This window comes from Falco naumanni, chromosome 2 (assembly GCF_017639655.2).
Source record: "Falco naumanni isolate bFalNau1 chromosome 2, bFalNau1.pat, whole genome shotgun sequence".
NCBI lineage: Eukaryota > Metazoa > Chordata > Aves > Falconiformes > Falconidae > Falco > Falco naumanni.
In genome coordinates, this window is record NC_054055.1 from 85,131,485 (window position 1) to 85,150,079 (window position 18,595).

An 18,595-nucleotide genomic window follows, 5' to 3' on the forward strand; every position below is an offset into this window, starting at 1 on the left:
AATGAGATAGTAGGGATAGGGAGGAAAAAAAGAAACAAGGAAGGTCAGCAGGATGTAACAGTTGCTTTATACAGATAGTTTAGAAAAAAATAATTTTGTAGAATTAAAAAAAGAAACTGTTAAGGGATATGACAGGTACATAAGATTAAGAACAGTTTACAGAAAGTGAATACAACAACTGTGGCAGGATATACAAACTGAACCAAATGAAGTACTTTTTCATACACAATGTTTAACTTACGTAACTCAGCTATTGTAGGACACTTGAATGCTAAAACTGTTAACTAGGTCAAAAGAAATGAGGCAAACTCATGGAGGTTAGATCCATCAGTTTTATTCAATGAAATATCTAGATGCGGTCTCTAGACATGGAAGATACTAATTACTGGTTTCTGGAAACAAATCTGAGAAGAGTCTTCTTTTACTTGCTATGATTTTATACTCCTTCATTAAACCTCTACTATTGGCATTGTTCCTGTTTGTTTCTTTATTAGAAGCAGAAGTATATAACATGACTAAGAGGAGGCTCATGCTACATTAGGTATAGAACCTGAAAACTGAATCATTTAATGAAGAGAAGGAAAACTGAGACATGGTAATGGGAAAAAAGCAAATCTAAGAGATGTGGTCAGAGCTATGGGACAATTATACTTCAGGTGGAGAGGTTGAAAGAACATTTCTGACAGCCCCAATGTTTCCTGCAGTGGTGATGTAGGAACACTAAATTTAGACACCTAACTACTAGTCACTGTTCTTAACAAAGAGCCAGCTGACCTTATCACAGTAGGAAGCTTTAATGCCTCAGACAAGCCACTGTTATGTCTTGTATGGTAACTCTTTCTGGAACACCTGGTCCTTTCAGCATAGCTGAATAGGCGGGTTACATTTAAAGGCTGCTGAAAGTGTAAAATTCTGGATATGTAGCACCTCAGGTCAGAAAAATTCTCCCATCCACATAATTGTATCATATGTAAGATGCAACTGCAAGATAGCTAGCATGATTTTAGAGCCACACAGTAATGGCACAGTAAGAAATTGGCTTGCTTAAATATTGTGTGTATGGCTGCAATATCTCAACCATACTATTGTCTACTTGCAAACGAGTGTAACTACCATGCTGCATGACTATCAAATGGCTTCATACAATGATGAAACTTGTATCATTGAAACATGGATTTCTGCTGTATATAAACTAATAAGTAATTAAATTTAGCATTTCTGTAATTTCATCCTACCTATCTTTCCTACCCTTTTGACAAGTGGACCAAAATAGTAATCAGGGTAAGACTGATTCTTCACTACAATCAATGAAGAAAGTACTGAGATTCAAATCACTAGTTAGACTTGAATCTACGTAGAAATCCTTCCTGTCATTGCATCAACTATATATCTGTAATAAAAGCAAGAAGATACACTGATTGAAGTTTGTTGGGGCTACTCAAGTATGTTGCTTAAAAGTATTGTTAAATAATCTATATGTTAACTTTTCTAAGTTTTCTAAGGTTTCTAAGGTTTGAAATGGCAACACATTATAATGTTGTTTATAACATTTCTCTAGGATGTGTTTTAATATTTGTTTTTTAATAAAAATTAAAATGGACATTCTTCACATTATTAGCATAGATCTTTTCAGAGAAGAAATCATATACTGTTTAACATAACTGGGATACTTTTTCTCTATATCTTTGGTTTTGGGAGCTAATTTAAATGTGAACAACCTGTGATTTCAATGCTAAGAATTTATTAAGTCATAGTTTAAAAATGTAGTTCATACTTTCACAGCTAAATGTTTATTATAAAATAAAATGATTTATTAAGAGAACACTTTACTATCTGTTCTTAATTGCTGACGTGCGTGGAGAACTGCAAGTTCCTAGTGACTGTGCATTCTTCTGAAATATCATTTACCAATGACATTACATAAATAGCTAATGGTAGTTCAACAGCTATTTTATTAACTATTTTTATTAACAATAAACTCTACAAAGTGTTGACGCTATCCTGTTTGCAGCTGATGGAAAATGGAAATATAAAGCATTAAAACCATGGGGATACCAGCCAAACGCAAAATACAGTAAAGACCCATTCTGTCCCAAAGCATCAGGAAAAAGCTGAGCAGAAAGAAAACAGGATTTGCATTCTATAGAGATCAAAAAGAAAGAATCCTTCAAAGCAAAAAGGGAAATGGAGAAGTTTGTTCCTACCTATAAGCATATTGATGTCAGCAATGACAAGAAAAGTAATTGATAGTAGAATGTCATCATAGCAACCAGTATCTTCATGAAATAAGTTGTATATGCTGTGATCTTGTTAATGGTCTGTATGGAGCCAAATCACTCTGTCAAACAGGAATAATTCCTGTTGAAATCGGTGCCCAGGAGTAGCTATTAGTTTGTGTCTGGGAAACCAGCTTTGCTGTGGGTTTCTTTAATCCTTCTCAGGTAAGATTTGTCTGAACTCTTGAATCAAGGAAGAGGAGAAAATGCCATCAAAGTCAACTAGCTTTCCTTCTGCTGGGTCAGAAACATGATTACAATGTTTTCAGCCTTAACATACGTGATGAAACTATGAACAAAGGTTAAAAAAAAAGCAGACTTTTCTTATGTTATTGACCAACACTAAAAGGAAAACATTACATTCGTTGGCAGATGGGCTGAGTTATATAAATACACTATTTCCTACATATCTGGAATGAAGAATGAAAGACAGTATGCTTTTTTAGGGCAGAGTTTTACAGGATGTGGTTTACGGATATAAAGAGATGACCTTCTGTGCAAATTATATCAGTTGTTGCAGCAGCATTTGATCCTTTACCTTGCAATCAGCAGAAGATAAAGTTGTCCAAAAAGTTTGTGGGAAATGAAAAGAAGTTTTCAAAGCAATAGGAATATATCTATTTACTCTCCTGCATAGTTCAGGTAGCTATATAGATACCTAATTTAGATATTTTTTTAGTTTTGGGATGTTCAGATTGCAGCCTTTATAATTTGGAGTAATTTTAGTGAGTTTTCTTTTTTAAAAAAATACTTTTCTGTCTTTTGATTGCACCTTATTTTTTTTCTGTTTCATCTATGATTCAAAGTGTTATTTCTCTGCTAATTAGTTTATCCTTTCCTCTATGACAAGTTGCTATCTTCCTTTTTTCTAGGTCATGTTTATATTTGCTTTCAAGCTTTTGTAGGTTTCCCATTATTTTTGATGAAATAATTAAGGTTTGTTAACTTTATTTCTTCATAATGGAGAATTTGCACAGATGCTAACTTGCCCTGGCTTCTGCTCATTTTTGCTTTCCAGAGAAACGTTACTGGCTCAAAAATACTGTAAACATTTTATTTTTTTTTTTTGAAAGTTCTTAACAGTGAAGAACAATGAAGGAAGCTTTTGAATTTGCTTTAATTATATGTAGCTATAGCACGTAATTAGAATTCACCTTATTGCTCTATTTATGGGTCAAGGTATCCTCATTCAGTTAAAATTATATGAAGAGCAGAAAAGGATTCAACTCACTGAAATTTCTTGACTTTTCAGATTTAATATTCTCAGTTAAAGGTACTTTATTTTCATAGCAGGGTTTGAAATGATAGTTTTCTTTTATTTAAGTATTGTTTAAAAGTAATGGATCTCCTGAACATGTAAATTATTTCACAAGTTGGACCTTAAGTATTGCATATCTTTATTATTACATTTAATATTTTGCCTTCTGTTCTGCATGAGTGGCTTTCTGAATTGTGTGGATGTGTATGTTCTTGTGTTTCAGATTGGAGAATTTGTATACCTGATAGAGGGAACGGGTGATATACCTTTACCTTCAGGATTGCTTCCAATGGATAGTCCAAATATTTTGCATGTTAGCAGTACATTAGAAGGTAAAGTGAATAGAAGGGATAAGAGTAAAATATAGCAAATAATTTTCTTTTGCAAATATTTTTAGTTTCCATGCATTTTTTGTTAAAATTAATTAAATAAAAGCAGTTTATAGTGAAGTTTAAGAAAGATATTGCAGTGTAACTATCAGATATTTCTTTTAATATTGTCCAGTCCATTCTGTTTAGAGCAGCAGCTGGTTGTTAGCTAGCATCTTCACCTTTATTGTATTGTTTTTATCATAGTCCACATAAATATTTTTTCATAATTTCTCTTTTTTTACTTCAGAATATAAGTTGTAGCTAGATGAACCAGGACAAGTCATCTTCACCTCGAATTTAAGTTTTAATTTAAAACACGCGAGTTTTGTATGCAGTTAGTCCAATGCTTCTGTCTTCAGCCAGTGATAAATGCTGTCAGTCCTATTGCAGAAACTGTGTAGCTATTATTTGAAATAATTACTGGTGGCTTCTTTTAGAGAGGATGCAACATCATCTAGAGGGATAAAACAGTGGTTGTGTTGTGTAGATTGTAGAAATACTTTTTAAAAATTCATTACCATTATAATAGTAGTAATACTGAAGTCTGGGATTTTTTATGAACTATTAAAAGCAACTTTTGGTTTGGATTTCAATCTGTGTTAATTTTAATTTCCCCATTATGATTTTTTTAAAAATATATATATTACTGGAGTAAATAACATGTACATCAAAGGAATTTTGTGTTCTGTCTTTTCTTAGTAGATTAGTGATTTTACTCTATGCAGTTACAGTAACAGCTGACAAATGTGTGGGTTTTGTTTAACAGGTCCAAGCGCAGGAGAGCCAGTTTTATATTTGAAATGTGGCCTTGGTCAGATTCTTGAAGAAAATCTGAGGATTCCATTGATCAATGAATCAAGAGAGAGGGCTCTGGCCATTGCTGCACAACAGCAGATGTCAACTATCGAATATGAAAGAAGAAAGATCACAGGGACTCTGCAGAGCAGTAGTGTTCGAGCTGCAACTGCGTTGTCAGGGCTGTCCAGAGAAGAGGTGAGAAACACAGTTATCTGTTACTGCAATCATTTAGTTGTTCTTGATTTGTAGGATGGAATTTTATGTTTCAGAATTACATTCTGTAATCTGACAGTTACTAATCCCAACTCCCCTCAGACACTGCAATATTTTAATTTTTCATTCGGAAGCTGGTTCCTCACTGAATGCTATTAAGTACTTTAAGGAATTGAGGCTGCAGTTAAAAAAAGCATTAGCATTTGACTTCAGTTATCTTCTGAAAAATACTCATTGATTAAAAAGCTTTCTTAGTCAATGTAATAGATATCTGTATAAGTATACTTCCTTATGCGTATTTTTGTAAGAAATGAACATTCTCAAACAGGATTTTTTCTTTTTTAAATAATAATCTTTGAGAATAAATCAAAGAGCAGACATTTTCTTGTCTTGCAATCAATACAAAATAATAATAAAAAAGTTCCTTGTAAGCTATAGTTCCCTACTTATACATAATTCCAAACTAGAGATATTTTTCCAAGATTTCAGCATCTAGAAACAAAAAAAATGCCCCCAAGGGTAGTCCATTAAACATTCAATTAGTACTTGTGAATAAAGTTTTAATAGCAATCTTGTCAAATAAGCAAGCTTTTTTCTATGTAGAAATGAAATATAACCTTCAATGGATGATAGCCACACTCTGGATTTTAATTTCACTTGTGAACCTGATGTTTGTTACCTGGCAGATTAATGGGAAGCTGTGTTATTCTGGTTAGACTGTTCCCAGTACTAAGAGGAAGAGAATTTTCCCTGGTGCTTTGATGTTGCTGAATATATGCCTTTTTGTTTACAAAAGAATTAAAAAAGTAATATAAAACAAATTAAATGAAGAAAAATTACAAGAGTAGGTTTGATCTGTTATATGGTTGTAGCAGGACAAGAATTTTAACCATGTAATCTAGACTCAAATAGCTTTCTTTTGGATTATAGCTAATCCACTACTGTGGTAACATTTTATGGATGTTTCATAATTAAATTCCTTAATATCACAGTCACTTAGCAAATACTTGACAAAAGGCTTGACTGCTCTGAAGCTGTGGATGTAATCAAGGTAGAACATAATAGGAATACATTTTGTACTACTAGGTATGCTAAGATCTAATATGAGTTCTAAAATTACATGTATTGTAGAAGAGTGGAGAACAATTAGATTAATTATAAAATAGATAGTGATGATACTAACACTGAATAAATTATCATGTGAGAAGTGAAACTAATATGCAGGAAGAAGTATTTTGCCCCATGTACAGTAAGTTTTATAACTGCTTATGGGACATAAAATGGAGAATCTGTGCTATATACTGATGTAGAAAAGACTTCATACATTAAAAGTACCTCAACATGGTAAACCACTATGCAGATTAACATCTAAAAAGTTTTCCTAAAAAGGTTTTGTCATAAATTCTTCCTGTCTGTATGACAGTATAGAAATTCTGGTGACATTAATTGAAGAAACTATTTTTGAAGGGAACTGATGTTCTGCAATTTAATTTGGAGCTGAAGTATGGGGTTAGGTTCATTGTCTGAATTGCCCCCCCTCCTCCCCCCCCCCAGAAAAAAAAAAAAAATAAAAATCCTTTCCACAGCTCCTGTGGTTTGATTAATTATTTAGACTTGTGAAATCCCTTGGAACATGTGTTGTAGGTTAGAGATAAATCTAGAATCTCTGGAGAACTTTTACTCTATGATTTCTACTTCACCTTTCTACTAAAGGTCTAAATCTCACAGAAAATAACAATAAAGGTAGGCTATATTTTTGAAGGCAAACTGGATATGCATATTCATTACCTTGTGGTTTCTACTAGATGGGTTTCTACTCAACCCATCTATACACACGGTTGAAATTCCTCACTATTTTTATACTGTGCTTTGACTGCTGCTTTTCCTTGCTGTAAGAAATAAAGATCTATTTTGATTGTCATTAATGATTAGAACTACTAAAAAAGATAATTAATTTTTATCTCTTTCCCATAAAAGTTGTTTTGCTGATCAGAACCAATTTATCTTGTTGGGTTTTTGTGCTAAATGTTACTATTGGGCCAGTGTTGGATAATGTGCCATCAAAGTACAGAAGTGACAGTAGACAAGTCTGAAGAACTTGGAAATGGGCATTCAATGGAAAGGAGCAGGAGCATTAGCTAAATCTTTATTTCTACCATTTACTTTATAAATTGGATTAAAATCAGCTCATTAAGCAGTTCTGCTAGAAATAGAATTCTAATAGTTTATTTTAAATCTTGGGCACTGAAGGGCTTGCTAGCAGCAAGGCTAAGTAGTTAACCTGCCATCTCCCTCCCTGTCCCCCAGAAGTAACTCTGCTGCCAACACAATCCAAACTATTTGCTAAGGGATTATTTTGGTGCTTAAACTTTGGTATAATTAAAAAAAAATAAACAAAATTGAAACCAAATAGCATCAAAATTTAATAAAACAATTGGATAAGATAAGTAATGAGGAGATAAGAAGCAAGGATGCTAAAGCAATAGGAATCCGAAGATGCAGATCTCAATATTTAAAGGAAAATGAGAAGAAATGTTAGGAAAGTTCTGAATTTTGTTAATTTCTTATCTCCTGAGTATTTAATTAATTTAGTTCCTCCTAAAACAGTTTTAGGTGGTAGAAAAGGGAATATAGGATAAAATTCTTTGCCACTGTTAAGGTTGGGACTTGCATTATTGTGAATAATTACAAATTGCCTTTGTTAATCATGAATAGCAAAAAAGCTGTAGGTGGGAAGTTTAGGTAACAAAGGGAAGAAAAAGAGTATCTGGAAAGAAAGGGGAGAGAACGTGGAAGAAGAACATGTTTAGATTGATGTTGCTAATGGTGGTAAATAGAGGGAAGTGAATAAAAGAATGAAGGAAATAACAGAATAATGAGAATTCATTCACTTGGGTATGCAAGAGGAAGGATGTTGCAGTCAGTGAAGTGAAATTCAAACTAATGTGCCTCGTTTTTCCTTTTTGCTATAATCTAGCTAAAGAGGCACAAATCAGACCCAGTTTCTAGATACAGGCCTCTTTCTTCATAGTCAGAGATGCCAGTAATCTTGTGTAATTAGGCATTATAATAGGAAAGGAAGAGAAGTCATGTTCTACAAGAAGGCCAAAACTAAAGCTTGCACTTCCCTTTTGAGGAATTGTGTGTCCAGATGTGTCCTCATAGTTAAGCAGTAAGAAGAGTTTATTTAGGTTCCATTTTGCCTTCTTTGAATGTATGGTTCATCCAAGCATAGACACCAGATCTCTGAATCCCTAGCCATATTCTAGGTGTTAGGACATTGTGCATTTTCGTCTATCCTGCTGTCCATGTGATTAAGAAACACTGAGTTTTTATCTTAGTACATCATGGTGGTGGTGATGAGTTTTAGTTTTCATCAATGGAAAATGAGCAGACACCTTGCGCACTTGAAGCTATTGCTTCTGCTGCTTGGCTGGTGTGACAGAATCTCATCCTACATCTGTCCAGCTCTGATCTTCTAACACTGTGCTCTTCATAGTCCCTCAGGATTCAAGAAGGATTTTGTGATCTTCCATGTGATTATGGAAAAGCTGTAAGCTCAGTATGAGCAGTTTGCTTTTTTAGATACAAGGAGGGGTTTCTGAGAATCGTGGTGTCCTTGAAGAGAGAAGATACTGTAATTAAGAAGTTACATTAGATATGTTTGAATGGGAATGAACTTTTCACGAAAGGATGTGTGGTCAGGTTTCAATTTGTAGAACTTTTAAGTGGGACCATTGTCTTTTATATTACATCACTTATCTTTTGATATGAGATTAAGGGAGATGGCAAACACGATTGATCACAGGGATTCTGAGAGACTGGGATCATAAAGTTCTTGTATTCATGAGGAATGGGTCTAGAAGTTAATTCATGGAAGGAAGAAATGGGGCTAAATTTGGAAAACAGTAATATGCAAGGAAAGACCAAGGTGCCTCAGCACTCTGTAATAGAATCTGCCATCCTTTTATACATAGAAAGTGCAGATGATAAATCCAAGAAAATGTCTTGGAAAATCAATTGGTCTTTGAAAAATATCAAGTTTAAGTCTAATGCTTTATATACCCTCTTTATATACTTCCCCTCCCTCGTCATTGTTATTAAAAAGAAATTAAACCTGGGAATTATATGCAAATACTGTTCTTTAACTGGTAATAACACTTCCACATTTGGAATATCATGAACCATTGCACTGTTGAAGTACCTATTGGAATCTGTTTTATTGTAGCACAACAGCCTTAGACCTGCAACTGATAATGAGAATTAAAAAATACTAAATTCCATTTAACTCTCACTGCCCTGAAAAACTGTAAAAAGAAGGAGCGCAGCTGCAACATTTATCTGAACTGTATTGGACATTTTCTCTTTCGTTGGAAATGTCAGTCTTTGAGGCAACAGGATTTAGTCTTGTGTGTGTTTGCAGAATTTTATTTTCCCCTTTCAAAAAGATCTAGGTTTCTCAGTAAAAATATTTTCATCCTTTACTCTTTGACAAGGTACCAGGAAATAGTTCAAGTGCTTATAGACAATGTAATACCAGCTAACCTAACATAGCTTTAGAAATGACATAGCATGAACAAGGATCTTAAAATACAGTACTTCAGTGATTTTTATAATCGTAAGATATCTCTTCAAGATAATTATAATTTAAATGTGTTCAGTGCTCCACCAAAGGTCATCTTACAATCATTTTGTCAATTAAGACTTCCCAAAACTTTTTAATCATGTTGAGTTTTTATTTCAGTGTCGAAAAGTAATCTAGTTGCCAAAATCAGGTGTAGGTATAAATTTATATTTGAATATGGAGAAGATCAAAGTCAAATTTGAACTGGTAAATACATGTAATTATTTTGGTTTGGAATGTCCCATTACAAGTGAGAATGAAATATCTTCTCACTGAAAAATCTTATGCCATTTCAGTCTTATTAGAGAGAAATGGAAGTTGCTATTAATAGAACAACAGAATTATTAACACCTATTGATCTTTTAATTTATTTTCTCTGTGTATGTGAGAGTACGCTCAGTGAACTTCCAGTCTTGCATGATAGAAATTAATAACTTTCAACTTGCATAACACTACTTGTACCATCTCTAAATTATATTTGCACCATACAAATGTTACATACACTTATATGGTGCAAGTACAGTAAAAAAAGAACTATGTTAATGTTTAGTTTTGATGAATATTTTTTTAGTCACATGCACCTGTTCAGTTATTCTTCATAGAACAAGAATCTTGAATAGTTATATGTTTCTATGTTTATTGTGTCAAAAAAATTATATTAGCAACTAAAGCTGAACAGATGTATGAATTCCATATGTACTTCGTGTTTAACACTACTTTGACACTTCGGATGTATAGATTAATGGCCAAAATAAAGCAATGGCAAAGTGTAGGTCTGCTTTCTAAAACTGGCACAGGAATGTGAGTTTTTGTATTAAAAGAGAGGGAAGAAAAAAAAGAAAAACCACCAACCCAAAGAAAAACCCCAGAACAGTTGATTTGAACAGTAAATTGACCATATTACCCTTAATACTAATCCTTAAGAAATATTAACTCTGCTTTTAAATTGTTTTTTTGAATTCCCATAATGGATCTCCATTCCTTGTCCCATTGCCATATGTACTGCCGCACCTGCATTCCTGGCATTATTTTGTACCAAAAGGCTTTGAGAATAAACCAGTTTTCCTAGCACAACCTAAATATTTCTGTATTTATCTCCTCCCTAGATTTGCTTCAAGATAATTCATAATAGACATTAATTCAAAGATTTGTCTATAAAAAAGATGCGAGTAGTTTCAGAATTTGAATTTGTTCAACTTACAATTAATCTTGAGCACTGCAATTACACTGTGTTATTGGATTACATATGGGAATTTTGAGCAAGTAGTATATTAAATAATTGCATTATTTCTGTAATGCTATCTTACAGGAGTCAAATTTAGTTCATTAAGAGGTTTAGAAGCCTCTTTCGAGCTTGCCTTAATGTACTGTGTTAATCCTTTACTAATGTTTCATGCTGTTGATTAGCAATGCTTTTTAGCAAGAGGAGGAGCTTATTTGGCCCTAATATTAATTCTAAATACTTTGATTTCTAAAATACACTTTCAACATTAAAGTATCAAAGTTCTCACCTAAGTATATAGTGATCCCTCGCATAATAACAAAATAATTTTACCTTTTAACGCTTTTTATTGTTCAGAAACTTTATAAAGTTAAAGAAGTAACGTCTGTCTACATCTGATAAAAAAATGTTTTCTTCTCTTTTATTCCCCTTTTCTTGCCTTCCCTGAATACCTATAAAGGATTGCAGAGTAGTTTCTGGGTAGGAGGTGGTTTTACTGTAAACCTCAAAATATGTTTTCCTTAAAAGAGTATTTCAGATGCATGGTGTCTAAAAAAATTATGTAAGACAGTTTTTATTTAGAGTAGCTCAATAATTTATATATAACTTGCCTAATTACCAAATCAGTTTTAGAATTACACACTTAAGCCTGTATAATTTTACGTTTCCTAACATGAAATTATTATGAGATTATTGTTCATATGTATACAATATTTATTCACTTGCAGAGACATGCACTCCTGAAACCTCCTCGTAAATCCCTCCCAGAGCTGAAGTATGTGGATTACAGTGTAGAAGTGAGCATGAAAGAATTCTTTGAGGTTCCTGAGAAGTTCTCTATTCCAGTATTGGCATCAAGCAGAGTTAATTTGAAAGTTCCGTCAGCAAAAGACCTTTCACCTCAGAAAACAGGTAAGAATAGTATTAAATATGATGAATTTCCACACACTGACTTTGTCATCTTTGGTCAGTCTCTGTTGCCTCTACTTTTTCTGGTATCTTAAATTTTATACTTAAATCTCAATTGCTTTCATTTTTGCTTGGCTTTCATTTTGATTGCTCCTTTGCTAGCTGTTTTGGTTTTAGTTTTTGTTTGTTTGGGGTTTTTTCCTCCAACGCTTTTTTTAAACCTATAAATTGCTCTAGGTTGCATTTCTTAAAACTTAAGCGGCTGATGGAAGTGGGGTGGTATAGTTTGGAGAAGAGGAGGCTCAAGTGAGACCTTATTGCTCTCTACAACTGCCTGAAGGGAGGTTGTAGCGAGGTGGGTGTTGATCTTTTCTGCCAAGTAACAAGCGATAGGACAAAAAAGGGCCACAAGTTGTGCCACAGTTCAGATTGGATCTTAGAAAAAATTTCTTCACCAAAAGGGTTGACAAGCACTGGAACAGGCTGCCCAAGGGAGGTGGTAGAGTCAGCATCTCTGGAGGTATTTAAAAGACATGTAGATGTGGAGCTTAGGGACATGGTTTAGTGATGGCTTGGTAGTGTTAGGTTAATGGTTGAACTTGATGATCTTAAGGGTCTTTTCCAACCTCAATTATTCTATGATAAAATTTGGATCTATATTTACCTGCTAGGGTATCTGTGCATGGTTATATCGCAGTTAATTTAATGTCCCTCAGGTATCTGATAACAACACAAATAATTTTTGTTTTTGCTATTTAAAATGTAAGTAGTAGTTCTTTTAGCAAATTTAGTAGAGGTGTGAATTATGGTCAGTCCATCCATAGTTTTGTTTCATCATGTCATTTTTTGACCAGTAGAGTCCTTCTGCATGTTTCTGCAGTTCACTTTTCCAAGTGTCATTGGAATCAGTCATGTGTTTTCATGGTGTATATTTCTTTTCATGCTTGGTCTACCCCTTGTGTTTTTGTTTCTTTTCTGAAATAAAAATAAGATTTTTTTATTATTATTTTTGACAAGTGTTTTTGTTACAGATTCATTCTACTTAGATTATGATTACAGTAGCTGTGCTGTAAAACAGTTTATGGTTTCACTAGGCACGTTTCAGGAAGATGACAGCAGTTATTGCAGTTTTAGAAGGAAGACTAGCCTGTTGAGTGAGTACAGGACTACCAGTCAGTAGAAGTTGTAGAATAGATGTAAGATAGGTTGAAGGCAGAAACATTTCCTGAATGACAGGATATTTAAATCCTAATAAAAATCCTTTTGTTGTCAAGTTAATAATAATTGTGTTTGTAATAATCTATGTAAAGATTAACTAAAAAAAAAAAATTATAATGGCTTTGTTAAGTGGTTGCAGGGGATTCTTTGGATTGCACTGTAGAAGAGGGGAATAGCAGCTGGGAGAGAACAAAATCTCCATATGCAAATCTGTTAAGTACATACTAAGACCTCCATCATGATCTCAGAACAAAGGTTGCTAACTGACCAGCTGGCAGTTCACTGTTGCTTAGCAACTTTACAAATTATTTTTAAAGTGGAAATGTGAATGAACATGTCTGATAATTTTATAATATTAATTACTAAAATGTATTAACAAAACTACATTACAGTAAGGAAGTGGTTATTTTACTCTTAGTTCATGCTGCTGCTTTATCCATCAAAGGAAACTGTAAAAATACCTGAAAGAGGGAAGTAATGGAAAATCATAAACTGAATCATATGGCAGCAAACACAATCTTTCTTATATTTATTTTTTGTTTCTAAGACACTTCAATAGTTGCATGAGGGAGTAGAAATGTTGAGATGATGCAGAACGCTAAATAGGGCTTTGGTAGTGAACTCAGAGAGGTAGTGAGCTGAAGAACAGCTAAAAAGGGAAGCGGAAATAACCAGCTGATAACATGAAACAAAGATGTGTTGAATACTGAGACAGTGCTGGCTAATTCAGTGTATTTATTGTGCTAGTGAGGAAACGCAGGAATATTTACAGAGTATTAGAAAATGTCTAATATTGTGACAGAATTCCCCAGGTGGTGTTCCTGTGGATAGAGGCAAAACATTGTTCTCAAATGAAAATATTAACGTTATCTGAAGAAGCAGCAGTATTTTAGCTATGGTGGTAGCATTCCTTAGGGTGGGAGTAGCTGCTTCTCTGAAGAAATGACAGTGCTTAGATTTATCAAGAAAAACAAGCAAGCTAACTAAAATCAATCCTTGGATCAGAATTTCTTATACTGCAGTAGCAGGAAAAATGTCCAGCCAATATTTTAAGAACTCTGCCAGCAAGGAATTCAAAGTTAAAAATCAATGCCACTCAATACATTTTCTTGTAAAATAGATCTTGTTAAATAACCTTATTACATTTTTGGCAGCATTACAGATCTAATAGATAAAAATAAAACAATATGTTTATGTTACTTCAGTATGACATCTTGATCAAACCCCAAACCATACGCTTGTATGGAACTAAAATAATACATTGATGAGACTGAAAAATTTTAGCAAATTTTGTTCTGAATTCCTTACTGGACAGTCATCAGAAAGTGAGCCCTCAAGAACCAGTACTTGTTGGACAACGTTAGTTACTTTTCATCGATAATTTAGAAGATGAAATAAAGTCTTTGTTGAGTTAGCAATAACCCAGATTTTGTGCAAGAATAGTTAGTTGGAGCTGCTACATAGTTATAAACTGTGTATTTTAGTACAATCAAGCATGTAGTAGTATGTGTTTAACAGAGTCTGCATGCTAAACCAGGTAAGAGGCTGGTTTTGGCAAACATTTGTTAGTGAAAAGGACTGATGGTTATACAAATTATCTCAATGTGAGCTCTTTATGCTGAAATGGCTAATTATATCTACAGACAAATTAGAAACATCATAAGAATTGGGGAGATTGACTCAGTACACGGTATTGGCAGAAGAGCTAGTAGAGAAGTGAAAGGTCTGGTGCCTATAAAACGTTTATGGAAATTCTGAAAGAATTGGAAAAAGAAAAACCACCAAAAATGTCCAGTACTAGAAAATAAAGCTTAGGACAGGAGCAACCCCATGATCACTTTGAATTCTGTGTGCCTGCCAAGCAGTTCAAGCAGAGACCCCATAGTGTTGTGTGTTGTCAGTGTTCTAAGTCTGTACTTACTGCATGTGGAAGGAGGTCATCTAGTAAGTCTGCCATCAGCAGAATGCCTAAAGACACAGTTTAATCCCCAACCCTGCTCTGTTTCATACTGAGATTGTTAGGAAACCTTTGTTCTTATCTGTGCATTGAACTACACTTTGAGTATCCCTGTCTTCTTAAAGCTCCTCTTGAAGATATGCAGAATGTATCCTGTAATTCTTTGTTATGTAAAAATTTTAATATGTAAGAAGATCCCATCACATACCACAGTGATTGTTCGCTGTTGTCTCAGACAGGATCCTTAAGAGCTTTAGTCTCTCTGGATCATCAGAAGTAGCCTGGGAAATAATTCAGTTCCCATATATAGCTCAGGAGAAAGTTGACAGTAACACTTTAATGCTTTATAAACCAAAGGATAGTGGACTTAGCATTTAGAAACTTGTGTTAGGCGTAATTAACACTGAAATAAGTTGCCCTTTTTTTAGTGGTGTGTTATTAAATAGTGAAGAGGCTAAAATATCAAGTGGAATTGAACTAATAGCTCAAGTTCTTTAGCAACAAAGTAGCATCCAAAACTAGCTCCATGCTTCACCAAACTAACAAGTTGCTTGTTTCCTTGGATAACACATCCATAGAAATGCTTTGACTGTCTTGCCTCATCTTTCTCTGTATGTGTGTGTTTCCAGAGTAAAACTAGTACAAGCTACACTTTGTTCAAGGTTTTACTAATGGATTCTATCTCTTTGTTTCCTCATCTTTCTCCCACCCCTTGCATAATCCCTTATTAATAAGGAAGTCATTCCTTTTTCGGTTAATGATAAAAGGAAGATGTGACATTGAAGTTAATGGCAAAATTATTGTGTGATGAGTGAAACTACAAACAGAAGCAAGGACAGCTGGTAAAAAACAGAAGGGCCATGACTTGTCAGTATTAGACTACAGAGTCTTAGATCACAGAACTGTTTGGGCTGGAAGGGACCTTAAAGACCATCTACTTCCAACCCCCTGCCACAGACAGGGACACCTTCCACTAGATCAGGTTCCTCAAAGCCTCATCCAACCTGGCCATGAACACATCCAGGGATGGGGCATCCACAGCTTCTCTGGGTAGCCTGTGCCACTGTTTCTCCACCCAAACAGTGATGAATTTATTCCTAGTATCTAATCTAAATCTACCTTCTTTCAGTTTAAAGCTGTTACCTCTCACCCTATCACTACACTACCTCGTAAAGCATCCCTCCCCATCTTTCCTGTAGCTCCCTTTAAGTACTGCAAGGCCACTACAAGGTCTGGCTGGAGCCCTCTCTTCTCCAGGATGAACAACCCCAAGTATCTCTGCCTGTCTTCACAGGAGAGGTGCTCCAGCCCTCTGATTGCCTTTGTGGCCCTCCTCTGGACCTGCTCAATCAGGTCTCTTTCTTATGCTGACAGCCCACATTACTTCAGGTGGGTGTATTGGGCTTGTGTGGCAAGGTTTTGGTAGCAGGGGAGGGTCCAGAGGTGGCTTCTCTGAGGAGCTTTCCCCCATGTCCGATGGAGCCAGTGCCAGTTGGCTCCAAGACAGACCCGCTGCTGGCCAAGGCTGAGCCCATCAAGTGACAGTGGCAGCACCTCTGGGATAACATATTTAAGAAGAGGAAAAGGTTACTGCACAACAGCAATTGCAAGGGAAGAGAGGAGTGAGAATATGTGAGAGCAACAGCTCTGCAGACACCCAGGTCAATGCAGAAGGAGGGGCAGGAGGTGCTCCAGGTGCCAGAGCAGAGGTTCCCCTGCAGCCCGTGGTGAAGACCATGGTGAGGCAGCTGTCCCCCTGCAGCCCGTGGAGGTTAGCGGTGGGGCAGATACCCACCTGCAGCCCGTGGAGGATCCCATGCTGGAGCCCAAAGGAGGCTGTGACCCTGGGGGAAACCTGCACTGGGACAGGCCCCTGGCAGGACCTGTGGCCCTGTGGAGAGAGGACCCCACGCAGGAGCAGGTTTGCTGGCAGGGCTTGTGGCCCCTGGGTGGCCCAGGCTGGAGCAGTCTGTCCTGAAGGACTGCACCCTGCGGGAGGGATCCACACTGGAGCAGTTCATGAAGAATTGTCTCCTGTGTGAAGGACTCACATTAGATAAGTTTGTGGAGAACTGTCTCCCATGGGAAGTACCCCACACTTCAGCAGGGGAAGAGTGAGAGGAGTCCTCCCGCTGCGGAGGAAGGAGCAGCAGGGACAGCGTGTGATGGACTGACCGCAGCCCCCATTCCCCATGGCCCCGCGCTGCCCGGGGGGAGGAGGCAGAGAAATCAGGAGTGAAGTTGAGCCTGGGAAGAAGGGGAGAGTGGGGGAAGAAGTTTTAAGATTTGGTTTTATTTCTCATTGTCTTACTCTGATTTGATTGATAATAAACTAATTTCCCCAAGTTGAGTCTGTCCTGCCCACGACAGTAGTTAGTGAATGATCTCTCCCTGTTGTTATCTCAACCCACAAGACTTTTTGATATATTTTTCTCTCCCTTGTCCCATTGAGGAGGGGAGTAATAGAGCTGCTTTGGTGGGCACCTGGCACCCAGTCAGGGTCAACCCACCACAGTGGGGTCTCATGAGAGCTGAGTAGAGGGGTAGAATCATCTCCCCTGACCTGCTAGCCACACTTCTTTTGATGCAGCCTTATAACCTAGGGTAAAAATTTTACTCATTACTATGCAGCTATAATAAGGTATACTTACTCCTATAATTTGTTCTTATCAAACCTGTCTTTTCTTTTCTGCTTCCTTTTCTTTCCCAAGAAAGCTTTGACTTCTAATGAAATCAGAGAAGATTAAAGAGTTGTGATAAGCTTTTCAGCAACATAATCAGCAAGTTTAATTAAGTGACTGTCATACTACAGAGGCCCTTCATTATGGAGTGGCTTTAGGTACTCGACCTATTTCCCCTCCATGATCCCTTTAAAAAAAAAATATATAAGCGTATGGGCTAGGATAAATGTGGAAATAACAAGATATAGTAGTGTTATGATCAGATGTTTGCGTGTATCATGCCTGTTGGTATAGGAACAGGGAATTTGATTTTTAATACTCTACGCTTCTAGGACAGGAGGTTTTATTATTATTTTTATTGATTATTATCTGTCTAACATAACAGGATATAAATTCTGTTTCTACCAGTAATTATGAACAGTATGTAGATTGTACAATATAAACACTTTCTATTTGATCACTTCATTAATACATAACATAATTTCACATGGAGAGGCCCAGTAAATATCCAGGTTGGCATGACTATTGAATTGTAGTCTAATATATACTGGCAATTAAAGAAAGGGTAAAGAAATACCAGACCTTAGGATGATACTTAACGATAGGTACCATTCTTAGTCCTTAGCAGAAAGGGTCTCAGTTTTGTATTCTGCCCCAAAGTTTACATTTTCAGCAGCAACATGGCACCACCAAAGCTGATAGTTTTTGATTCTGTGATAATTTATCAAAATGATACCCATGAATAACTAAGTCTATAGTATTGATCTAATCTCAGTATTTTTCTTATGTAGACTAAATTTTATTCTACAGTTAGAAATATGTGATGTTATTTTTCATTGTCATACTTCCAAATGAACAGAGTGCAGAAGAACTAGCAATCAAGAATTAAATTTTAAATAATTATTTGCCATGCATAATTCTTACTGTGAGATAAAAAAATAATTTTCAATGTTGTTGTTTTGTGTTTCATATAGTGGCATCAGATAGCTATGTAAAAATGTTTACCTACATTGTATCACCTATAGATGGACTTTTTCATGTTAGTAATATTTTCAAGCCACTATATAG

At 35.6% G+C, this 18,595-nt stretch overlaps 1 protein-coding gene across 1 annotated transcript in view; it reads left to right on the forward strand.

Moving 5' to 3' along the window:
- CFAP47 (cilia and flagella associated protein 47) overlaps nucleotides 1-18,595 on the forward strand; it is a 343,220-nt gene that overhangs the window by 138,352 nt on the left and 186,273 nt on the right. The window contains exons 43-45 of the mRNA XM_040584179.1: nucleotides 3,758-3,866; nucleotides 4,672-4,898; nucleotides 11,491-11,674. Coding sequence (XP_040440113.1) covers nucleotides 3,758-3,866; nucleotides 4,672-4,898; nucleotides 11,491-11,674 — 520 coding nt within the window. The remainder of the gene's footprint in view (nucleotides 1-3,757; nucleotides 3,867-4,671; nucleotides 4,899-11,490; nucleotides 11,675-18,595) is intronic.